Source organism: Pseudorasbora parva, chromosome 18, assembly GCF_024679245.1.
Source record: "Pseudorasbora parva isolate DD20220531a chromosome 18, ASM2467924v1, whole genome shotgun sequence".
Classification (NCBI taxonomy): domain Eukaryota; kingdom Metazoa; phylum Chordata; class Actinopteri; order Cypriniformes; family Gobionidae; genus Pseudorasbora; species Pseudorasbora parva.
Genome location: NC_090189.1, coordinates 21,048,111 through 21,074,200, shown reverse-complemented (window position 1 = coordinate 21,074,200; position 26,090 = coordinate 21,048,111). Strand labels below are relative to the sequence as shown.

The 26,090-nt window shown below is 38.3% G+C and overlaps 2 protein-coding genes across 5 annotated transcripts; both read right to left on the bottom strand.

Moving 5' to 3' along the window:
* Positions 1-19: 19 nt before the first annotated feature.
* Positions 20-9,795, bottom strand: birc2 (baculoviral IAP repeat containing 2). 3 transcript variants are annotated; one of them, XM_067422667.1, is made up of 9 exons: positions 9,650-9,795; positions 1,965-3,539; positions 1,772-1,871; positions 1,605-1,683; positions 1,469-1,517; positions 1,086-1,328; positions 750-1,004; positions 473-514; positions 21-329 (listed from the first exon to the last, which is right to left on the bottom strand). In XM_067422667.1, exons 2-9 carry the CDS (start codon positions 2,887-2,889, stop codon positions 136-138), a joined length of 1,887 nt encoding a protein of 628 aa, XP_067278768.1. In that variant the 5' UTR covers positions 2,890-3,539; positions 9,650-9,795; the 3' UTR covers positions 21-135. The 3 variants fall into 3 exon arrangements, with proteins under 3 accessions (XP_067278769.1, XP_067278768.1, XP_067278767.1); XM_067422666.1 differs by lacking the exon at positions 9,650-9,795 and adding an exon at positions 5,032-5,187; XM_067422668.1 differs by lacking the exons at positions 473-514; positions 9,650-9,795 and adding an exon at positions 5,032-5,187 and having other exon boundaries at positions 20-329.
* A 3,547-nt stretch (positions 9,796-13,342) lies between these two features.
* cfap300 (cilia and flagella associated protein 300) lies at positions 13,343-24,330 on the bottom strand. Of its 2 annotated transcripts, none has more exons than XM_067423466.1 (7): positions 24,212-24,330; positions 14,621-14,702; positions 14,462-14,534; positions 14,194-14,351; positions 13,909-14,081; positions 13,733-13,799; positions 13,343-13,644 (listed from the first exon to the last, which is right to left on the bottom strand). In XM_067423466.1, exons 1-7 carry the CDS (start codon positions 24,319-24,321, stop codon positions 13,510-13,512), a joined length of 798 nt encoding a protein of 265 aa, XP_067279567.1. In that variant the 5' UTR covers positions 24,322-24,330; the 3' UTR covers positions 13,343-13,509. The 2 variants fall into 2 exon arrangements, with proteins under 2 accessions (XP_067279567.1, XP_067279566.1); XM_067423465.1 differs by lacking the exon at positions 24,212-24,330 and adding an exon at positions 23,227-23,449.
* Between the last annotated feature and the right edge of the window lie 1,760 nt (positions 24,331-26,090).

Sequence of the window (26,090 nt, the reverse complement as noted above, 5' to 3'; positions counted from 1 at the left end):
AAAATATCAAACATCACTCATTTGTTCAGTTTAATTGTTTTTATTCATTTCAGAAACAATTTAAGTGTGAATTTACCTATTTTTGTATTGAAGAATAAAATGTGCAAATCCACATTGTTGTAGGATATCTTAATTTTATGACAGGAAAGTACGGACTGTGCCTTTGACTAATCCTCTACATATGGGGCACTTGCGCAGAGAAGGCGCACACTCTTTACACACCACTAGGTGACCACAGGGGATGAAGACAATGTTGACTTCCTTGTCCATGCAAACTTTGCATGTGCGCTCCTCTTGAAGTCTTCTCAACTGTTCCTCCATAGGCAAGTCTGTGAACATGATGGACACTGTTAATTGCTTTAAACAAACTCTCGGTTTCAGAGTGGGATCTAACTGATTCTCTTAGTGTGATGGCTAGAGATAAAAAAAGGGCCAAAATCAAAAGAAAACCTTTTCTTATGTTTGAATATACCTGAAAGATCTTGACTCGGTGATGCAGCTTCATTTGTCTGGGCTGAAATTGCAGTAAGAACAAAAAAATAAAAATTGGTTGTCAATATTATGTAGTGTTATTTGATGTGGATTTGTCCCTGCTCATTTTAGGATCTTTATAAAAGGCATCACCTTTTTTTTGTTTTTTAAGTGATTCAAGTGTTTCTATCTACTGGCCGTGCAGTTTCACACTGACACAGACTAACAACATGTAACACTGAAAATTCACTGTCATATCTGATTCAAATATTGCATACCCATCAGTTCTCTCAGCAAGTACACATCATTCTTCTTTATCCAGTTGCGGAAAACCTCTGCTGCTGCATTTCCTTTCGTCAGGACTAAATCAATGAGCTGCCCTGTCTGCTGCTTGACTGAAGTGCAGTTACGAATAGTGTCATACTCTTTCTGTGAGATAACGTTCTCCTCTAGAAGATGGTCCATTAAGCTCTGCACACTTTTTAGACGCTGTGACAAGGCAGCATGATGTTTCTTAAGAAAAGTAAAACCATCTGTAACGAAACAGAATAAGAGTTAGATGCAACACTTCAAACACTTGAGTCATGAGACGCAATCTTATTCTGTAGAAATACCTGATGCCATTTCCTCAGCAAGAAGCTCTCGCTCCTCCTCTCTCTTCTCATCTTCTGCACTTAGTAAATCAGATACCAATTCTTGAACGGTTTTATAATTCTCTCCACTTGCAAGAATTTTGCTCTGGACCGTTTGCTTTACCAGGCCACGCTCAAATCCCATCTCTAAAGCCGACTTCACCACAGGATTGTTCATCATTACTGCATCTTCTGAACGGTCTTCTCCAGGACCAAGGTGTACAACTACACATGGGTTTGAAAGAGAATAAAAAGTTAAAATAACTCATCAATTAATATTGTGAATGAAATTTGGTAATTCTAAGCTTCCCCATCAGGAAACTTACACAATGCAAGTGAACCATTTTTGAGAGGGAACAACTCACCAGGTGGATCAACAAATTCTCTTGAGTTGCTGTCTCCATTAGTCAAGAGCTGTAAGATATGTGAACTCGATAAGATATACATCATTTTGCAACACATTGTTTTAAGAACAAATGACACCCGAGTTTCATCACATACCTGTTCAAACAGTCTTGGAAATCTTGCTTGAATCTGATGAACGAACTCTTGGCCCTTTTCTTGCAACAGGTATTCACATCTAGAATAACAAATGCATAAATAATATTCACATAATTCCATCATGGGACAGAAAACTCTAAAAAGCCTTTTATTTTTATTTTATTTACCTTGGAAACCACTTGGCATGTTCAACCCATGGATCATCACCAGACTCCCAACATCTGAGTCCACCATCACAACAAAAGCACTTCACGTCATCATTACGACCTACCGAAACAAACAGAAACAGAAATAATGGTGAGCACGTCAGCACTAAAGTTAGACCTTGAATGAGTTTGATAATATGACCAAGGATCTTACCAACATAGTAAAAACCAGCTTTAGCCAATTGGTCTGGTCGAACAGGTATTCTTAAGGGCCAGTTGACAAACGTAAGCAACCTTTCTTCACACTGTTGCATTGCTGAATTGGACACATTGGAAAGGCCGCCACCAGATAATGGTACATTATCTGCACGGTCACCTCGAACAAAGCGGCAGTTGGGATAATGCCTTTGGTGTTCCGATACTGCCCGATCTCCCGGTTCCCAGTTGCTAAGCTGGCCTCCACAACTGAAGCAAGCAACCCTGTCCCCCTGGCCAAGATAGTAGAAACCTGCTTTGGCAAGCTCGGCTGGAGTTACTGTAGCAAGAGTCCAATTCTGAAAGGAGTCAAGGCGTTCCTGTTCCCGACGCATACCAGGATTGTGACAAGCTGGCGGTCGCTGGTGAGACATATCCTCCACTCCACGGGAGGAAATGGGACTGGAGGGTGCCAGGTTGCTGAATCCCATGTTTAAGTAACCCACCTGCTCTTCCGTTTGGCCTGAAACGGATGCAGTGGTGGTCGACGTAACTGTGGTCGCAGGGGCGGAAAGCTGTAGGATGGCTACGTTGCGAAGCGGGGAAAAGGCAGAGTGAGAGGACGACAGGAGATTTGCAGTAGCGGGTAAACTCTGAATGAAGCTGCAGTTGGGAGACAGCTGTTTGTGGCGCTCGGCAGGGCAGTCGCCAGACTGCCAGTTGTCGGCCGTCACATTGCAGCGGAAACACTGGACACGATCGCCCACTCCGGTGTAATAAAACCCTGCCCGCGCAAGACTCCTCTCTGTCACTGCGGCAGTGGTGGGGAACTTGGCATACGTTGATATACGAAAGAGTTCAGAGGAATTGTCATACTGCAAATCCGCAGGGGCACTATTGCGACACAAACTGCGCAGGAAAGAACTGTTTTGTAGAATTTCCATTTGAAAAACAAGAGAAAGGGATGTCCAGCAGAGAGAAAGGCTTGATTGTAATACCCTGTGTGTGTGTGTGTGTGTGAACTGTGAAAATGAACTGTGTGAACAAGACAAGATTACACAAACATCTAACAGGAAAAAAAAAGATTCCAAATTCCTCCTTATCAGTTATGTCCTTGCAACATGACTGGATTACAATCACATGAGTCAACACTGGGTTTCTTCACAAAACTGGTGACATGCCTTGAACTAAAACTCCATAAACATGATGCATAACACAAGCCAACGCATTAAACAAACAGCTTGGTTAGATGAACAAGATGAGGTCCCTTCACGACAAGATCCCTCCACGGCAGCTCTTGGAGACTCATCCTGGATCACTAGGAAATACACCAAAGCTACACTCAACAAAACACATTTTTAAATGAAAATTGCTGGTTTCTTTGCACTGTAACATGGTCAATAAGAAAACTAACATAAAAATGTGACCACAGGGTGTGTTCATTCAAGCCTTTCTCTCTGCTGGATATCCCATGAGTGGTGTCTAGTCGTCCATGACAGAACCCATAATCTTAATAAAAAAATTAAATGAACCCCTGAACAGATAAAATGTCGACGTGGGAGGTATGTGCTTCCTCCCTCTATGATGCAGGGACCTGAAAAGAACACAGAGAACAGGTCTAAGTTAATGTCTTCCAAAAAGTTACTTTCCCAAAAAGCATGTAGGGAAGAGTTAAACTTTTATATCATGAGTTTTCAGTAGGACTCTGCAAATCATTAATGAAAATGTAATGATAAATTAAGCTGGAATGAAACAGACATTGAGATTGAGATCTTTTCTACCATATTGTTATAAGTAAAACAGCTTCTTGAATAAGAAAAGAAAATTAGGACAGGGCTTAATTTCATCCATCGAGAATTCAATGAATTGTTGTTCGTTGCTAATTGTTACAATGCCATGTGATTGACAGATGACTGGAAGGGAGGGATTATTGTCCTGCCCTCAGACCAGTGGAGGGTGTGGTAATGTTAAGGAATATGAAAACATAATTTTAATATTTAACTTAATTATAAAGTAAATAATTAATTATAAACATACACCTGACACTGAATTTATTTAATTAATAGATTGGCAATGAAAGCTATAATGTAAATGTTAAAAAAAATATGTAATTGAATGATTATACATGTACAAAATGCAATACTCAGTTTCATACAATGCCAGTGACTCTCTGTAAAGTTGAAGGTAATCTAGTCATACTTTTTTTTTTCTTCAAGGCAGGTCGTAACTTTTTAAGTCAGCAACATTAAATAATTAATATGGGTTAAATTTGAATCCTTAAAAGTAAGAACGATTAGCCCCAACGAACTGCTATTTGTTCTTAACTTCTGTTCTTATATAGATTATTAATATTTCTTTAACTTCTATTCTAAACAGTTCGTGGCAATGGAGGGGGAGTGGTTAAGCATATTCAAACCGTCAAACTGATATTTCCAGAATCCAGACCGAAAGTTACTTTTCAGATTTTGATTAAAGATTACCGCGACAAAAAAAATGTTTTTCTTTGTATTAACTTTGCAAGGATTCATTGTTCACTCTAACACCTGTAATGTGTGCTAACAAAGTACATCGGGTCCATTTTGATTTCATGAGGACTTGTAGAAAAGTGGAAATTCGTTACATTTAAATTCTCTGAACTTGACTTTTAAAACCCTCAGCTTTTATCATACGTTAAGGTTTTACCTTAATAGAAATGCAAACAAAATAAACCCAGTTTTATAAATCGGGTTTTTTTTGTGAAGCATTTCCATTGGACGGATATGATTCAGACAATCGTGAGTTTCATATCCACCCTTTGTTCTGACATAAGTTATGGGTGACCGTAAATAACTTGGTGTGACTCATTCCCTCGGAACAGATCACTTGCTTCTGACCCATCGTGGTAAACCCGGTGAAATTCTGTGCATCGTTTTCACGGAAACAACACAGTCGTCTCTTTCCGTAACGCTGCCATTTTCCCAAAGACTTTTGGTGTAATACCAGAGCAGCTTTTCTATTTAAAGGACAGAAACAAGACCTACAACACTACAAAGTCAGTTCATTATTGATTTTGGCAAACGAAGAGTTTTTTAAAAAAAACGACTCACCGATGCGAAGAACAAAAACGGATTTTGTTAAACACCACAAAATGTCCTTTCTTCTGTTCTGTACTGCGGGCGAAAGGCGGAAATGACGTCACACGGCAACGCCACGAATTTAAAGTGTTACATATGTCATTATTAATATTTCTTTAACTGGTACTTTATGCTATTGTGGAGTGAGTGAGTGTGTGTGTGAGAGAGAGAGAGAGAGAGAGAGAGAGAGAGAGAGAGAGAGAGAGAGAGAGAGAGAGAGAGAGAGAGAGAGAGAGAGAGAGAGAGAGAGAGAGAGAGAGAGAGAGAGAGAGAGAGAGAGAGAGAGAGAAATCGTACAGCTGAGTGATCACTTGTCTGGCCATAGAGAGAGGACTAGAGTTGATGGAATTTAGTGAAATAGTCCGATCTGATGTTGTGATAGTAATCACAGCGCATCAGCAAGTGTTCTGGCTGTGAAGGATGAGTTATTCAGTGTCTGCCTAGAACCACATTTTATGGCATTACCAAATTCAGAAAAATTTAATCATATTTTGGTAGAAAATGCTATAGCTTGATCGCAACAGCAGCAAAATATTTAACAGCCTGCCACAAAAACAAAAACAAAAAAAAAGAGTCAGCCAGTGGACAAAACTAAAGTCAGAAATATTTTTTACCTTGTCTGAATGTGGGTTCAAATATACAAAGCTTTTTATTATTATTATTAATTAGGGGCCAAGCACCGGAGGCACCTATTGAAATAATTAGTTACATTTCTTATTATTATTCCGTCATTGTAGTCTATGGCAGCCCATAGAAGTGGTGAAATTTGGTACAATGATATAGGCAGTGGTGGAGGAAGTACTAAATCTCAGTACTTAAGTAAAAGTACAAGTAACCAGAAATATATTTACTTTAGTAAAAGTAGAAGTACTACAACGACAACCCTACTTAAGTAAAAAGTACCTGATTTTAAATGTATTTTAAGTATTAAAAGTAAAAGTACTTGCATAAAAATGTATTGTTTGCAATTTCTAATTCTAATAATTAAATGTCTAATTAATGTCTTAATGTCTAATTCTAATAATTAAAAAGAAGAAAACAGTATGAGCGGTGGCATTTTAATTTAGCATTTAGTTTGGCATTTAGAAAACTGATCAGAAAATGTAACGAAAATGTAACGAAACGTTGTAGAAATGTAGTGGAGTAGAAAGTATAATAATTGCTGCAAAATGTAACGAAGTAAAAGTAAAAAGTATGCACTATTTATTCTACTTAAGTAAAGTACAGATACGTGAAAAATGTACTTAAGTAAAGTAACGAAGTATTTGTACTTCGTTACATTCCACCACTGGATATAGGTCAGACTCAGCACCAATAGTAACCACACCAAATTAAGAGTCTCTAAATCATTCTCTCTAGCGGCACCAACTGTCCAAAATTTCACTCATATTTATGCTAATAACTTTTGAACCATAAAGGCAAGAAACTAAATATTTTTTTTCCTCTGATAGCACCCTGACATAATTTATGTTATGCAAATTTTCCCGTCATTTTGAATTTTCAGAGAAAACTACTTTTTTAAACTCCTCCTAGGCCGTTGCTCCGATTTGCACCAAAAATTAACTAGATCATCTTCAGGTGGTGCCAACAAAAGTTATGGAATTCAAGTTAATTCGTCAAATCGTTTTCAATAAACGCACAAACAAATTTTACGTAGCGGTTGTAAAAAATACACATTAGGCTATTTCTCAGCAATGCTTTATCAGATTCAAACTAATCTTGGTACATGCAATAACAAGCATGACCTGAGGTAACATGCCGTGTTTCTGCGCAGCGCCACCTATTGGTCCGGAGATACGAAAAATGGCTATTTTTGCTTATAATTTCTGAACCATTTGGTCAAATATCATAAAAGTGGTCTTGTTAGATTCTGGACATTATGTTGAGTTGACTGATATCCAATTTACCATATTGGCCATTTTGACTGTTGGCCATTTTTAATTGTGTGATAAAATGCTGTATTTTATGAACACATGAGCGGATTGTTACGAAACTTGCTGAGGGTCATCACCACGATGCCCTGAAGGAGCCTGAGAAGTTCCAAAACAGCGCCACCTAGTGGATAATATTGTTTAAGCTTTATTTGCCTCCTGAATCCTTGCCAAGTCCAACAATACCAGACTTGCCATGTTTCGGCATGGTTTGTGCCGCATTGTAATTAAGCGCTTATGAAACATTAGCTGATATTGTCTGATCAAGACTGTCACAGGTTGTTTGGGTTGTTCAAGGTTTTTAAATTTGCCACGTTTCACTGTCAAGTTTCTCAGTTTGCTTTGTTCACTGCCATGCACTTACTGGTTTTGTCATGTTCTATTGTCATGTGTTCCTGTGTCATGTTGTCATTGTTTTATTGGTTTATCATTGTTCACAGGTGTCCCTTGTCTTGTCATAACTCATGTGTATTTAAGCCCTCGTGTCAACCATGTGTCTTGGTCTGATATTGAATGTGTAACCCAATTGTAACCTTATTATTTGTGTGCAATATTCCCAAGGCCGGATTTACCACCGGGCCGATTGGGCCGGTGCGGGCCTCCGACCTCTAGGGGGCCTCCAAGCCTCATCCTTTTTTTTATATATTAATACACATATGTTGATAAGAAAAATCAAAATTTTCTCAGGGGAGTATTCCCCCGAACCCCCCTAACTACCTCACATTTCAGAGCTCACTGATTTTAAAACCCTGCTTATGGCCCTGAACTTAGCGTTGTTATATTAATGTTGACTTCATTTTTATGACCAGATAGGCCTACAATAAAAGGCTCCCTTTTACTGTTTCTAATAAAATTAAGATTTTTTAGAAACTGTTTTTTTTTAAGGGCGGGGGGGGGGGTGGGGGGAACTAAGTTTCAGTCAATCTCATGTCAATCTTGAGTACCTATAGAGTAGTATTGCATCCTTCATATCTCCAAAAAGTCTTTAGTTTTATTATATTTATAAAAGAGATATGGGCTGTACCGAGTCTTTCCGGAAAAAAACGAGTGCCTGGAGGCGTATTGTGTGGGCGGAGCTAAAGAATGACGAATGCGCAAAGCGGTGACGTCCTCAAGCGTGGAGAAACCCTTGCTATCGATCTCAGCTAATAGATATGATCCAGAATCTAATTCGGAGGCTGAAATAGAAACAGCAACAGCAGGACGTCCATCTCTGTGGTATGTACTGTATTTAGTGGCCTGTCAACATTTGTGTGTCTTTACTCGCAGTTTATGAGGACATGACTCGGTTTATGGACTATTGTATGCAACTAAACCTTAGTAGCAAGCAAAACGGTTTTGCACGTCAAACTAGTGTAATGTTATACATAGAACAACAATGGAGTCTGTTAGCGCATTTGAATGACGAAGCACGCGATCGTGTCGTTTACTGATGTTTACTCACGTGACGATAGCCGACAGCATAGACATTTGAAGCAGGTTTACTCACCGGCTGCTTCCAAAGCAGCACCAAACCTTTATCGCTGGGACCGCTCCGTCAAAAACACACTTCTTTGGTATGATTTGGTGAAGTCCTGACAGCAGTGAACGGTGGAGATCAACTTTGCAACGCGACTGAAGCGATGTTGTGAAGCTTCCCGTCATTTCTGCGTTCAAATCGGTTCAAATGCAGCGCTGCCTTCCCGGAATGCTGTGCTGAAGCGTTGAAGTCGCTTGATGTTACCCATAGGAATAAAGTGGAGCACGCCGTGGACTATAACGACGACTGGATCTGCAGCTGAGAGAGTGTTTATGGGTGTGCATTTCCTCTCTCGCTCTAGTCACGCGCGTGCACACCCTACCGGGAGAAGAGTCCGTACGGCCCATACAAGGACCTTCCGCTCTATTAACGTCAAGCCGAGCCATACTCGAAAAAAACTCTCCGAAACTTGTGAGAAACCGGAAGGAGTATTTTTAACACAGAAATACTCCATCAAACGTCCAACATTAGTTATTGAAACTTTGTCTATGTTTAGGATGGGAATCCAAGTCTTTAACAGTGTAAAAAACTCAGTATCCATGAAACAGCATTTCACCCCCCCTTTAAATTATTTTTTAAGCTGTGTGAGTTTAGGCCACGAGTTCTGGGGGGCCTCCAAAATTCTGCGCCCAGGGGCCTCTGCTTTCTGAATCCGTGCCTGAATATTCCAAATGTGAAGAACAGACAAAAATGTTGGAGGAGAACATTTTTAGTAAACAGCTCTTTTTGACTTCTATTTTGCTCTGTTGGACCTTAAAGTTGGATCAATAATGCAGGAAATCTATTTTCATTATATGGAATATAGAACGACATGAGTTAATGATAAAAGAATAGGCTATTATTGTGTGAATTATTCCTGTAATGAAAACAAATTCTCAGTGTTTTAAATAATCACAACCCAGTTTCAGAAATAAATAACATTTACAACAACTGACACAATAATATATATATATATATATATATATATATATATATATATATATATATATATATATATATATATATATATATATATATATATATATATATATAAAGGAACTGTAGTAGAAATACATACTGTAATACATGCAATCTGTAATAGAAACTGTAATACATACAATCTTATTTCCTACTTCTTTCGTTGCTTGTTCTCTTTACTTACCAGAGAAAACGAAGGCAGAAGAATCAACATCGAAGTCTTGCTCGATTCAGTATAGTCATGAATGGAATTTAACAAGCAATGGACAAGAAGTTTAGGACAGGGTTATGAATTTAGCCTGCCGCACCCATCAGCTGTTTGTTAATCGGAATGCACGGGACTTTCCAGCTACCGCAGAGACCTATACTGCGTTCCACTCCACTTTAAGACACGCACTTGCAAACTTCCCTAAGCACTTCCCCTTGGGGGAATCCCTGCCGCCATTTTGAAGTGCGTTCCACTTCGTGAAGTGGACAAGGGAAGTTTGTATGGACAGACCCTTGCTCGCTCGATTTTGACCGAGTGAGCGAGTCTACTTCATATGTACACTTCAGGCAGCTTCATATACCACAATGCAAAGCGATTGTGACGTCACCACATATCACGTTTAATTTACCCCACCACAAACAACTATAACTATTTTTAAAAACATTTAAAACAACCCAAACACATCCATATACATATAGCATGCTGCATTAAACAATTTCGTAAAGGTAAAAAAATAAATAATATATCAACTCCATAGTGGATTCCAAGTGATCAAGGGCTTAGGGCGTTCCAGTTCAGTCCATTTGCAAAGTTTCCGCCAGTAGTGGGCACTCATGCAACGTAGGCACGACGCACATCCGAGTGAACGAGACGGAGGGAAGTTTGCGAGTGAAGGGCATGATAAAAACGAACTGGAACGCAGCACAGTGCATCGCGCTTAGACTGCAGAGAATGTGCTCAGTGAAAAAACACTTTTCTTTCTGGAGTCTTATAAAAGTTAAACAGAAAATATGGTAGCTTATGTAGGCAATAACTGCATTTTTGGTTTAGAATATTAATGCTAATGTCAACCCTTTTCTTTCCCTTTTAATGTTTGCTGTTGCATCGCGTCTGACTGCTCTCATTTTTTCCAACTAACTTTATGCCTCAGATCAAACAGAAAATGCGCGCTGCGTTTTGTTATGTCTGCCCCATACACACACACACACACACACACACACACACACATATATAATACACTAAATTATTTATATACTACGCAAATCATGCAGCAGTGCCATCTATCTTTATTTCGCGATCCATTTTTTTCGACCTCGATGCGTTTCGTCACGTTTTGTATCGCGAAATTTTGTCAAACGAAATTTCGTCCCAGCCCTAATAAAAAGTCGCAATTACTCTTTTTATTTAGTGGCAGAAACTGGCTTCCATAACTTTAGCATCAATAACTTATGAGTAATAATTTATGAATTTATCAGTCTCTTACATCATTGAAGGAATTTTGCACTGTTCAACAATGCATCACATCTTCCTTTCTTTCTGCTGATAACCAAATAAAAAAAGAAGAAATTCCAGGGTAAATGTATCATGTAGTGTGGGGGCACCACTAAGACTGGGTAAACCCAGAGCCATAGAGATCTGCCGGCGATTTGATTTTGCCCTGCAACTCAGTTCTAAAAGCCTGACGTGGTCATATTCAATTCTAGTCAGAATATGAACTACCCGACCTAAAAATGTTGTGGGCGGGGTTAGGTTCGGCTGGCATCCAGGCTACAGTTCTACTATGGCAAGCCGAGTTAGCATTAAATACACCTTCGCACACTAGTCATAAATCAGTTTTGACTAGTCATAATTCCAGTTCCAGATATCTCCTCTGCAATTTTGACTAGTCGTTATTGCAATTAAGATATCTACAATGTAATTGTGACTAGTCCTAATATGGATTGAAGATATAATTTGACTAGTCATAATATACATATCTATAATGCTATTTTTTTGACTTCCATTGGAAAATATTTCCAGATATCTTCAAATGAGTTTTGACTAGTAGAAATTGTAATTAAAGATATCTATAATTGTTTTTATACTAGGCATATATCTCAAATTACAATTGTACTTGTCATAATTAAATTAGAGATATCTCTAACTGAATTACTAGTAAAAATTATAGAGATATCTCTAACTGGTTTTTGACTGTCATAATCACATTTAAGATATCTTTAATTCATCAATTTTAAAGATATCTAAAATACATATGTAAATATCTGCAAATAATTTATTACAAGTCAAATTATAATTGAAGATATCTTGAATTGGATTTTTGTCTAGGCAAAACTTAATACAAGATATGTTGTATTGGAATTCTTCCTAGTCGAAACTCATTTAAAGATATCTGCAATTTAATTATAGATATCTCTGTCTGATTTTTGACTAGAAAGATCTTTCTTTGGAGATATCTGCAATTAGCTTTGTGACTAGGAAGAATATAAATGTAGATATCTGGAATTAACATTCTGACTAGTCAAAACTCATTTATAGATATCTTAAACATGCATGCAAATATGCCTTAGCTAAGCCACACCTCAAACATTTTATTAACCAATCCTACCACGAAACCGTTGTCATCTGCCATTTTGTTTAAGAATTGTATAATAAAAGTCCTGCGTCTTTGGTCATTTTAAGCTCCTTTATAGAGAAGGAAATCAAACGTATGAAAATAACGTTCCTGGGACATGTGTAAAAGTGACATAATATGCTGAGAAGATCAAGAAGTTTGTTGTCTTATTCTAGGCTATATATTAAAGTAATAAATAATGTTGAGATGTGCATGCTGTGGATTAAATTGTGTTAGTTTTTATTCCCAAACGAACACATTTAAAGCTAAGCATTTGGCCTTCTTTCTGGTGCAACATTACATATGTGCAACACACTGGCGCTCATCACTCAACACAGCAGAATATCACATCGCAGATCTTTTGCTATAATACAATACACCACTCCCACCTTGGATTATTACCTTTATGACACGAGTAAACACAACGCAATGTACTAATCAATGTAATCAGTAGCTACATCATGTCAATGTTATTTAAACATTTATTAACCTGTAATCTTTTTTAAATCATTCTTAATTTTTTTTGACTGGGTCTGCTGGAGACATTTAATCATATGCATCCAAATGTTGTCACTCGTCGATTATTGGTGGAAAATTTCCTCATGTCACAACCCTACACAACAGCAGATTTGACTAGGAGCAGGTACAATTCAGATATCTTAAAATAGAATTGTGACTAGTCTAAACTGAATTAGAGATATCTCTAATTACCTTTGCGTATGTGTGACGCGTCTATTGAAGATATCTCTGACGTCATTACAGATATCTTAAATAGAGTTTTGACTAGTCACAATATATTTAGAGATATCTCGAATCAGATTTCTTCCTAGGGAAATTATAATTGCAGATATCTCTAATTGTCATTCTGACTAGTCGAATTATAATTATCACTAGTCAAAATACAATTGTTACTATCTTTAAATATATTTATAGATAGTCAGACAAAGGTTTGAATGCTAAAATGGCTTGCGATAGTTCTACTGCTTCTGTTACACTTTTGCGGGAACCAATCAAAGACTGGCTTATCCACCTGGCCCCCTATTGGCTGGTTTAACAGGATGACAGATCTATGTGACAGATAGAGAAGGGTTGTTGCCCGTTGATCACGCCTCTTGTGGTCTGATTGGTTGAAGGACTATTCAATTGTAAAGAGTTATTTGATTAATGCCAGTTGATCATAACTCTTGTACAGTAGAAAACACATAGCAGACTCCCCAGATCAATGTTCAATTTTAAATTCAATACTCCCCATATTTCAAGCCAAAAGCACTCTAAATTATATTCTTGTTATTTTTTTGAACAGTATGTATGAGTTAAGACAAATTGTTCATTTTAGGTTGATCTATTAATTTAATACATGTTCTTACAACACTAATAAAATACGGGCTATAGATGGAAAAAATATATCTTCTTGTTTTAACATAGACCTATTGAGAGCATGCACTTAGTATCCTGTAAAGTCCCCTATACCAAATGAATGATATAAAACATACACATGTCTTTTAAATGGATCAATACAGAGGTAAGCAAATGTCTGGTCATTTTCTGTTGCAGATGGGTAGCACAGTCCACCATGATCCTAATAAAACCAAAAAAAATAGCAATGTTAACATTAATAAGGAAATTAAGGATAATGGTACACAAGAAATAAGTTAATGTACACATACGTGAGCAGAAACTTTCAAGATTGTTGTGACCACACTGATCTCTTTTGTATCTGGATCCTTCTGAACGCTGTGGAAGGTGTTTATCATATGATTACCATACAATTAATCAGGTATCATGCATGGTGAAATAATTTAATGTCAAGGTGTATATATAATATATATATATAAATTCTCACCTGACCGAGTCTTTGTACATCATTTTTGCTGTTTCAGTGTAAGGATTAATAGCATCCTCATATTGGCAAAGTTCACCACCCACGACCATATGCTTAAACAGTCTGAACAAAAACTCCTGCCGATCACTTGGACTGATTACATGATAATTGTCAGAGTCTTCTTCAAGCAAAAGCTGTCAGAAAGTAACCAGAAAATAAACAACAGAGACATCAAAGTTCAAACAAACATTTGCATTTACAATTTAGCTGTGTTTGAGAGCATCTAAATGATAAAATAATCCATACCATCCTTAACTTGTCAAAGTCAGGATATATTTCATGGTAACATTTGACAATGTGGCCAGTGGAACGCACAATTCCATTTGAGTAAATTGGATCGAATATGTCCACTGACACTTTTGTGCAAGGAACAACTTTAACATTTACATGTGTAATGTCTCTACCTGCAAATAAGTAAAAAGCCATTATCAGCCTATATAAAAGGAGATAATAAAAAAAAACATTGTGAATGTAATATAATAGCAATATGCCTTATCATTTGACATTAACCTACCCAGCACTGTCCATGATCCAGAGGAATCAAGTACCTTCAAACTGTTCTTCACACAGGGATCTTGAAAGAAATTCTGGGGAAGATTATATATTACACACACACAAACATTATTTAATGTTGCTAGGATATTGAAAGATGAAATTGTGTGAATATATTTACCCAGGCAAAGTCATTGCTCCTATAAGGCTGGAAAGTTTGGTCAAAATTGAAGGCCTGTGTGGTAATTCGCCCCAACATGGACCTAAAAGGCAAATGGAAATATAAATAACAAACATAGGAAATATTGCACACCTCAAGCGGACTAAAATTCTTCTTTTAGTACTGACCAATTTTTGACAGAGAATATTTTTTTTTAATTTTGTAATGTTACTTTATTATTGCATTTCCCAAAAGATATAAATTTTAAAAGAAGCTTATTAAATCACTTAAAATTAATTATTAAAGTAATTTCAATGGGGACCTATTATGCCCCTTTTCACAACATGTAATATAAGTCTCTGGTGTCCCCAGAATATGTCTGTGAAGTTTCAGCTCAAAGTACCCAGCAGATGATTCATTATAGCTAATCAAATTTGCCCCTATTTGGTGTGAGCAAAAACACAGCGTATTTCTATGTGTCCCTTTAAATGCAAATGAGCTGCTGCTCCCTGCCCCCCTTCCAGATGAGGGCAGAGCTTTTACAGCTTGTGCTTCGGATAATGCAGCAACAATAAAACTGGAGAATGTCACGCAGCCAAAATGTCAGAAATTGTCAGTAGTGGTGTTCAGCAACTTCAGCCTTATGTTAGAACCGGAGTTGGACAATGATAGAAACTTTTTTAGAATGCAACTGGCCATTTCTAAATGGTTAGTGGATAAATGTATGTGTTTTTTGTGGAGTTAAGTTGATTCAACTCATCAACTAGCATGTACCGTCATGTTAATCAACTGCTTGAAGTTCAACCCCTCCATCCTCAGTGGCTCAGATGCCGAGAGTCTAAGACTATGAAGTTCTTTGGTACATCCAATAAAAGAACATTTGTAAGTTTTTTTTAGGCAAATATTGTATATCTTAAGCTGCTAGAGCAAGGAAACAGAAATGGCAGACTAGTATCATCAGGGCTTTCCCCTATATGCTTATGTAGGAGTAAGGGGAAATCTAGAACCGCTAATTTGGAAATATTTTTTATGATTTATGGTTACAAAAAAAAAAAAAAGTGGGTGAATTTTTACCATTATAGGCTGGTTGTTTATGTACATTATAGACACATATCTTTGTTCAAACACCTTATAAATGTGAATTTTGCATAACAGGTTCCCTTTAAACTTTTTAAGTTTCCGTACCATATAACTTTAGTAAATAATAAACTTCACAGGAAACTACCTAAAAGAATTTGGTGACATTTTAGTAAAAACCCAACGCTTGACACGTAAGAAGGTAATATCCAAACAGCTTTACAGCAACATCTGACAATTGTCACAATTCACCAGTGTGAGTGCCCGTGATCACCACCAGAGGGCACTCCACCCCTGACTGTCACTCCATCACAAACTACATTACCCATAATCCTTGGACTCATTAGCACTCACTGTTTACACCTGTGTCTCATCACCTCATTACCTCTGCCTATATATACCTTGTTCACTCTGTCATTCATTGCGAAGTCTTGTTTAGTGTCACAACTGCATTTCTGAGCGTTTCCCTGTTTTCATGTATCTTGGTCTTTGATTTCATGCCTTCTCTGTGGATTACCCTTTTGCCTGGTCCTTCTGTTTTGTTTGCCTTTTCGGACTGCTTGCCTGTGAATGACATTTGCGTGTTTTATGGACTACGACTTTGGATTAGCCTTCAATAAATACTGCGTTTGGATCTTCAACCTTCTGTCTCAGAGCAGTTTCGTTACAACAATCTGATTATATGAGGGATGATTTTGGAGCATCTTGTGCCATTTAAAAATATTATACAGACTAAAAAGTGAATAATGTTTAAAAATTCAGTCATGTGAAAAATAAAGTACACTCTTTTAAATTCTACACTCTAAACTTTGTGCTATTTACTTAAATTATGGAAGCAAAATTACCCATGATATTTTAGAGTAAATGGGAGTGACCTGTTTAAATCTTAATTATGAGTTAAGTTGTACAATTAATAGTTTGCTAGCACAGCTCAAGAAACAAATTTGTTACTGCACTTAGCAAAGTATTGCTCACTGAACAAAGCAACATGCATCTTATCAATAGTATAGTTATCCACAACATAACCAAAGCTCTACTCTTCTGCACAATGGTAATGATCAAAACTTCAACATAACAGAAACTCCTTCAAATGTCAAACATAATTAAACATTAAATATTTACAGATTTTTCCCTTCACTCAAAAATACATAAAATAAATAACACTTAATTTCAATACTAAGTCTCCATATGCAAAGCATGCTGGGAACTATCAACGGTGTCTCTAAATAGAACTACATAATTGAGCTAATTCTCTTAAAATAAATCCCTTAATTTTATCAGCTTATTCGGTTCCTTAATTCAAGCCTCAAATGTTCTTAATATTTTCTATACAAGACTGAACCACAATTGTATTAAGAAAATGTACACAATATTTGAATGAATGAATGAATGAATGAATGAATGAATGAATGAATGAATGAATGAATGAATGAATGGATGAGGAATTTATATAGCGCTTTCATATTGTACACCCAAAGCGCTTTACACTCATGTCAGGGGTCTCTCCTCAACCACCACCAGTGTGCAGTATTCACTTGGATGATGCGACAGCAGCCACAGTACAACGGCGCCAATGCGCTCACCACACACCAGCGATAGGTGGAGAGGGGAGAGGGTGATAGAGCCAATTCAATGGATGGGGATTATTAGGAGGCCAAGATTGGTAAGGGCCAATCGAGGAAATTTGGCCAGGACACTGGGGTTACACCCCTACTCTTTTACAAGAAGTGCCATGGGATTTTTAATGACCACAGAGAGTCAGGAACTCCGTTTTAACATCTCATCCGAAGGATGGTGTTTGTTATAGGACAGTGTCCCCATCACTATATTGGGGTGTTGGGACCCATGCAGACCACAGGGTGAGCACCCCCTGCTGGCCTCACTAACACCTCTAACCTAATTATCACCTTACATAATTTTGTGAAAATTAAAAGACCCATGATTCATTTTTTTTTTTTTTTTTTACAGTTTTACTAACTCATCTGGTCTTCAGCAGGTCTTAAAATTAGGCAAACACAACCTCAGATGAACAACAGGGACTAACCCCTTGCAATCATAGATTGATTGGCAGCAACAATTGCTTCTCTAAGATCATTGCTGATGTCTTTCCTCTTTGGCAGCTTAGACCAGCAAACTACCAAAACATCTGCTTTTATTGGAGTTGGTCACGCACGCTCATGATAAATTGATTATTCAATTAATTATTATTAGCAGCACCTGACCAATACTTACCCTCTTCATTTCTATGTATGTGTCTCAATCAGCTCCCTAGTTCAGTAGTCAGGGCACTGATCAGGGAGTCAGCCCATTGACTTAAGTCCTGATCAGTGCCCTGACTACTGAACTAGGGAGATGATTGAGACGCACCCTAACTCTCCTGTTGTCTCTCCTTAAACCCTTAGCCACGTTTCTGCCCCCTAGTGTCTATAATTAACATAACATTAAACATTACAACCCTCTTCACCTTCAGATATTTCCATATGAACCAAATAAACATTAACAGTGAACAATGGACATTTTACTCAGTGTCAAACAGTTCCTCAATCTATAAACTGTGGATTTCATAATCTACTAGTCTTCTTGGAGGTCCCTTGTGCTCTTTCTGGGGATATCTCCTGACCTCTGAAGTTTGTGATTGTAGACCAGCTGCAGAAGAAAGCGGTGTTGCTGGTGTTACTGTTTTGGTTTGACCTGGAATGTTTAATTCCCAGCCATCATCCATTTTACTTCCCTCTTCTTTTTCTTCTGTGTGAGTTTTTGAGGAGCACAGAACTTTTAAGTATGACGAATTTCTTATGATCTTACGAATGCCAGAGACTGCTGTGATCATTGTATGGCTGAGGTTCAAAAGCTGAACAGAGCTTTCCACACTTCTGTCGTCGACACAGAACAATGTCATCCACCTTTAAATTTGAAGGTTTGGTGTGATGTTTCCTATCTGTATGCCATTTCAGTTTTTCTTTTGCTGCAGCGTCTGTACGGCGAAACATGTCATCACAGCTTGGTGGTTCTGGAGAAAACTCATTAAGGTAGCTTTGTGCATATGGGCCTTCCAAACAAAACTTCAGCAGGTGACTTTTTTGCCAAACAATGTGAGGTGGTGCGATAATTACGAAGGAAAGTGTACAAAACTTGCTTCCATGGTAAATTGTCCACATGAGCTGCTTGAATGGCTTTCTCCAGCATCCGCATAAATGCTCTGCTTCTGCATTTGCTTGCGGCCAAAGTTGGGTGATTTTCCTATGTTTGAACCCTAAATATGAAGAAAAATCTGCAAAATCATGTCCATTAAAAGGTGGGCCATTGTCTGTTTTTACTTCCGAAGGCACACCAAAGCATGAGAAAATCGTATCTAATTTACGAATGGTGCTTTTAGCTGATGTGGACTGAACAATCTCAACCTCAGGATACCTGGAATATTCATCAATCACGAGGAGGTATTGGTCTTCTGAGGGAAATGGGCCACAGAAATCAACTCCAACTTTATCCCAAAGTTTGAATGGTAGCCCTGACATTTCTAGTAGGCACAACAGCTTGACATGGAATGCAGGTTTCTATCATTCTCTCAGCTAGTCTGTCAATACCAGGAAACCACATCTTGTACAAAGAAATTAATGCAGGTCTGTCAATGCTATCGTTCGGTGACTGTTTTACAGCATCCTCCCACCCACCATGTTTGATGAGTTCTGCAACTTTAGAGAGAGTCGGATCATTCTTTGTGGCGATTTGTATTTCCTGTAGCGTCATGGCCTTTGGCACAGCACTGGCAGCAAGGAAATGTAGATAATCCTACGCACACTTATCAGCCACATTTGAGTGTGAGGGAGAAGTATTTTGTAGGGGATGCCAAGACATGTAGTCTGCAGGATTATCCTTTCCTGATTTGTGCTGAACGATTAAATTATATGCATCCAGAGACCCCACCTTTCTATCCTAGCAGGTGGCTTTGACTTTGGATTGTTAAAAATCCATTCAAGGGGTTTGTGATCGGTTACCAGAGTAAACTGTGCTCCATAGAGATACATATAAAAATGTTCACATCCCCAGACAATGGCCAAAGCCTCACGTTCAGTTTGGGAATATTTTTGTTCAGTGGCAGAAAGCGCACGGCTTGCATAGAGGAGTCTCTTTGGGCTAACACTGCCCCCAAGCCAACTGGACTTGCATCCATGACTATCTCTGTCCGTTTTGTAGGGTCAAAATAACTCATGACAGTGTCACTGCTGAGACTTTGCTTTAGCTGCTGAAATGCATCTTGATGAGTTTGCGACCATGTCCAGATTGTGTGCTTGTTTGTGAGTTCACGGAGTGGCTGGGTAATGGAGGTAAAATCTTTGATGAAGTGCGCACTGTAGTTTGCCATGCCAAGAAAACGTCGCAATTCATGGACATTTTTGGTTGGGGCAGCCTCTTGCAGTGCTTTGAGTTTTGTTGAGTCAGGTGAAAAAACCTCCATTAGAGAATGTGTATCCGAAAAAATCCAGTGATGGCTGCCTATACATACACTTTGCCTTGTTCAGCATCAAATTCTTTTCCTTTAGTCTGTGGAATGTGTTTCTAAAACCTTCATCATGTTCCAGCAGTGTTTTGCCAAACACCAGGATATCATCGCTCAGATTGATTACCCCTGGGATTCCATCTAGGACTTGCCGTATGACATGCTGAAAAAGTTCAGCGGCAGAGGATATTCCAAAGTTAAGTCGCTTGTAGCGCATGAGTGGAAAAATGTGTAATGTATCTTGAGGTTGGTTCTAGTTCCAACTGATGGTACCCACAGTTTAAGTCAAGTTTGAAGAAATACCTGGCTACATTTAATGCATGAATTACATCATCAACCTTAGGAGTCAAATGTCTTTCTCTTTCAATGGCTTTATTTGGTAGGCACATATCCACAGATCCTAACAGCATCAAGTTCCTTTGGTTTTGGCACTGCAACAATAGGGGATACCCATGGCATTGGGCCATCCACCTTTTCAATAATGTCGAGCTGTTCCAATTGTGTAAGCTCAGTTTCTATACGTTTTCTGATGCGAAAGGGGACCCTGCGATGCGGCTGACTAACAGGTGTTACAGATTTATTGATGTGAAGTTTGACTTAAAAGTCCTTCAGTTTGCCAACACCTTGGAAGAGGTCGTCATACTCAGCAAGAAGGCAATTCACATTGGGTGTGTTGTGGGAAATGTGAATAGGTACCTGAGGAGTTTGCACGTTCACATCTTGTTTGGACTGCACTCTGTTCACCACCTTGATAAGACCTAGCTGAGAAGCAGTATCATAGCTAAGCCATGTGGTTCCTCCCTTAAGAACATAGGAAGTTGTCAGAATTTTTGTACTTTGTTTCCAGTATGTCCGTGAATTTTCCCAGGACAGGCAGAGGTGTCTGTGAAGCATATGCAAAAATAGTCACATCTGTTTTACTTAGGACAGGTGGATCACAAATAGTCTTGAATGTTTTTTCGTCTATAATGTTGACACTTGCTCCTGTATCGATCATTGCTCTGATTTTTTTGCCTCTGATTTTAATGTCTGTGTGAGGACTTTTTTGTTTAAAGGGGGGGTGAAACACCCAGTTTCAGTCAGTGTCAGGTCAATCTTGAGTACCTATAGAGTAGCATTGCATCCTGCATATCTCCGAAAAGTCTTTATTTTTTAAATAATTATATAAGAAAGATGCGCTGTTCCGAGTCTTTCCGAAAAAAGCAGAGCGGGTGGGGGCGTATCGTGTGAGCGGAGCTAAATAATGACGTGTGCGCCGCCGTGTTGAGTGCGTCGTAAAGCTGTGTCATCCCTAACAGCGGGAAAAACTTTATTCAAAATAAAAATATGGCTTTTAATCAGATACAGCCATACATCTATGATCCGGAATCAGACCCAGAGGCTGCAGTTGAACAGGAGCAGCAGCAAAAACGACTAGAGCAGGACGTCTCTATGTGGTACAAGTTATACACTAACTATATAATATGCTTAGCGGCTTGTGTTATTTACATATTTATACTTGAATTATATCATCGTATTTTTGTCTTTGAAGGTGTACATGTGGGAAGTGCAGTTGTGCACGTGTGTGTGTGTGTGTGTGTTTACGCGTGGTTTGTGTAGACAACACGGAATAGTAGCACATTTGAATGAAGAAGCGCGCTTATTTAGTTCAACATATTTCCCCACTCTTTGTGTATTGTTGTTTGAGTGCTTTTACAATACACAAACATAAAGTTACACATATAGTGGCCAGCTAAACAAATGTACACGCACTACACATCGCATGCTCCATTGATCAATTTCTATATATAGTAATATATATAGTAACTATACGTGATCATGTTTGGGCTACTTGATGAGCATAGGCACAGACATTTGAAGCAGTCTAACTCACCGCCCGCGGTTCTAACGTTGGGACTGCTCCATCCTTCAGCATTAGGCGATCGAGAAAATCCGGCGTCAAGCTGGGCCTTGTTTATGAAACAGTCGGCACCGAAATGCAGGGAACAGATATAAACATTCGCGCAACTCAGTTGCTGATCCGGAAAAGCAAATTACATCCACTGTTGCCTTACCGCGGGGTTTTGGGGGAATCTGTGCAGGACTGTCTTGGTCTGGCAACCAAAAACGCACTTTTTGATGTCATTGTTAATTGTGCACATTACCTGTGCAGCGCAGCCTACGAGCCAGCGCTTTGATGGGCATAGCCTGTTGCTTTCGCTCTCTCCCTCTCTCTCTCTCCCTCTCTCTCTCTCCCGCGCTTCCGGTAGAATTGTCCGTAAGGCCCATACAAGGAAATTCCGCCCCCATTAACGTCAAAGGGGACGCATGATCGCAAAAAACTTGCCGAAACTTATGACTAACCGGAAGTAGTATTTTTGACAAAGAAATACTCCCATCAAACGTCCACCTTAACTTTTGAAACTTTGTCTATGTTTAGTATGGGATTCCATGTCTTTAACAGTGTAAAAAGATCAGTATGCATGAAACAGCATTTCACCCCCCCTTTAACATCTGAAATCGTGTAGAGGTATGCCTCTTCGGATGTAACAGCTGGCTCAGCTTGAACCAAATGAAGTTGTCGCTTGGGTTTGGCGCCTCCCTGTGGCTTTGAACGGCAACACTTAGCAAAATGCCCTTGTTTTCCACATGCATGGCATTATTTTACCTTTTGCTGGGCACAATCTCCCCTGAAGATGTGGGAAAGCTCCAGCACAGCACAGTTAAACATGTTTTCCTGACAAGATTTCTAGCAGTGGATATGGCCATTACATCTTGGGAATTTGCAGCAGTTTTGTTTTTGTTCTATGCCTGTAGCTTGCACCTCTGCCACCTCCATGGCTCATCCCATTGCTAACAAATCAGTTAAAGTTATATCAGGGTTCTGAAGTGCTTGACGCCAACGTTTACTTGATGTACACGTTTGAATAACCATGGTCTTGATCTCTCTATCAATATCAGTGAATTGGCATATTGCGGCTAATTGTCTCAGCCTCGTATGATAGCCATCAAGCGATTCTCCAGCTTTCTGAGCAGCCTCTCTGAAAACGTACATCTCATATGTAATGTTTACCTTTGGAGAGAAATATTCCTTGAGCTTGTTCACAGCAACAGCGTAGTCTTTAGCCTGGCCTGTTTCACAGTGTGTCAAATATATCCTGAACTTCGTCTCCAGCGTAGTGTAGAATATTTTTTCTTGTCTTTAACGCAGTCAAGGCTTGTATGTGAAAAAACACATTTTATTTCTCCAGCACAATCCTCACAATTTACACATGCAACACTGTTAACTAACTCTCCTGTTGTCTCTCCCCAAACCCTTAGCCACGTTTCTGCCCCCTATTGTTTATAATTAACATAACATTAAACATTACACATGACAGTGTAAATTATTAGATAACTACAACAAGAAAAAAAATACACTGTGTAATATGTAATGTGGTGTTGTTTATCTTTGTTTGTATGTAGGCCTATCTAATTTTAAAATCCGAGGCTAACAAGGACCAGGATGTTTTTTATTATTATGTCCAAATAGGCCTACATAAAACCATAGAAATCAAACTACTGTACTTTCCTTTTTCACAGGACTGTATCATTATTTAAATCTAAATACAGCTCTAAATAATAGCAGCAGTGAGATATCCATTTGCTCAAGGGGAGTTACATTTGATGTGATTCTAATTGTTGATTTAATTTTAGATATTTAATATATTTTTATATCTTTGCTTTTGTTTTGGTTTATGATTTTCCATGGCATTTTATTTAGCCTAATGCTCAGCTCTGATTATTTGTGATTTATTTGTTGTAGAGCAATGTTTAGCTCCATGTTTTAAGTTGTCACGAGTCAAGTTTAAACTGAGTTTCAGTTCTGCACATTTATGTAGGCTACATGTTTTATGGATGTATATGCATCATCTTTTCATAATTTCACCAGTTTTTCTGTGCATTTAAACCATCTTGAAAACTATTCAGTGACTGACCGATCTGCCACTTTGTTCCTCGCCAGTAACTCATGGTGTCAGTGAAGTCTGTGAAATTGTACCTAAAAAGCATATTCTTACCATTTCATCAGGAGTCTTGATATCTTAGGATCTTGCTGAAACGTAAATGTTTTGGTGGAAAGCAGATTGAAGGTGAACACTTGTTCAAATGAAAGTTTCTCTTCCGCCATGCTGCCTGTTGTTGTCCACGAGTTACCATGACAACCCAAAAGTCGAACTCACTACGAAATTACGTTACATTTACATTTAATCATTTAGCAGACGCTTTTATCCAAAGCGACTTACAAAAAAGGGGAGAGCAATAGAAGCAACAAAACAGACAAGGCCAACAACCTGTAAGAGATCTCAATTAATTAGCACAGTACACAATTTAAAAAAACAAAAAAATTTTACTTTTTTTTTTATATAGACATCTACAACAAAAACTCACGTACGCAAAATACAAAACACTGGATTTTGATAGCTATGATAACAACCCATTAGGACTAAGGCTGTTGCCCCAACTGTTGTCGTTAATGCAGATTCAGTGGCCCAATGGGTTGGTTTTGTATGGCATTCTAGCTAAACGCGCAGCAATAGCCATCTACAACAAAAACTCACGTACGCAAAATACAGAACACTGGATTCTGATAGTTATGATAACTATGTAACATACCCGCCTGAAGGCAGGGTATGTTACATAGATGCCAATATGGCAAGCCGTTTTAGCTTTAATTGTTTCCAGCATTACTCATCGTAATTGCATTTTTACTTGCAAGAATTCAATTAGAGAGCTCTACAATTCAATTCTTACTAGTAACAATTACAATTAGAGAGCTCTATAATTCAATTATTACTTGTAACAATTATGATTAGAGAACTCTATAGACCATTTCAGAATGTTTGTAAACAATCGGCACCAGGATACTTCCGGGTGGCAGAACGCGAGCGGCTTCTATTGACAAACTGAAGAGATCCAGCTGGCTACTGTAAACGGTTACATAGTTAAGAACATTGTTGTTGATTAAAGTTGAAACTATGATGAAAACGTGTTGTGTTTGGGGTTAGGCCATCAGATATACAGCAAAAGGTGTAGGAGTGTATCGATTTAGTAAATATATCCACCAAAACCTGTGGGTGAGGATGCTAAAGCGAGCGCACGTCGTCAAAAGTGGCGCTACAGAGAAGTATTCTCAAAACAATCTACAAAATCATAGCAGAGCATAATTATCTTCAGCTGGGGAAATTCGAGACTAATATTTGTAAACTTTAGATGTCTTTTAAAGATCGAACTCATTGCCAGTCACTGCCTGAAGTAAAAGTAGGAAGAGACCGAACTTCTAATGTCATGTAGGCTACTTATTGAATGTGAATGGAAGAAATGGGAAAAGCAAAACATAGTTGTAGGCTGATGGATGATTGATGCATGTACCACATTAGTTTCATCATCACCGCAAGTTAAGTTTGAGTGAATGCCTAACGTTAGCGAGTAGCGCTAGTCTTCAGCACGCTATCCTTTCCTTTTGACCCTCAGAAGCTCACGTCTGTGCCATCTTATCCGACTCCGAGCAACAGAAAACCATCATAGCCTTTTTTAGTTGGATAACAGGGAAATAGACCATCTACGATAGCCTAACATATTGTAAGTCAAACAGCAACAGTCACTAAAATAACTACTCAATGTAGGCTGAGGCTCATTTAAAAATTACCCAGATAGCAGACAAACAGTGAATCAGCGTTGAATCAATGTTAATGCATCAACTAAAATATAATTGAATCAATGTTGAGATTTATCATTGATTTTTCATCAGGTTTGCACCCTGAAATAATGTTATTTCAATGATGAAAAATAGATCAAGATGGGCTTAAAATCAATAGTTTTTCAACTAAACTTAAACCACTTATTTAAGCGAATCAACGTTGAATCAATGTTAATGCATCAATCAAAATATCATTAAAT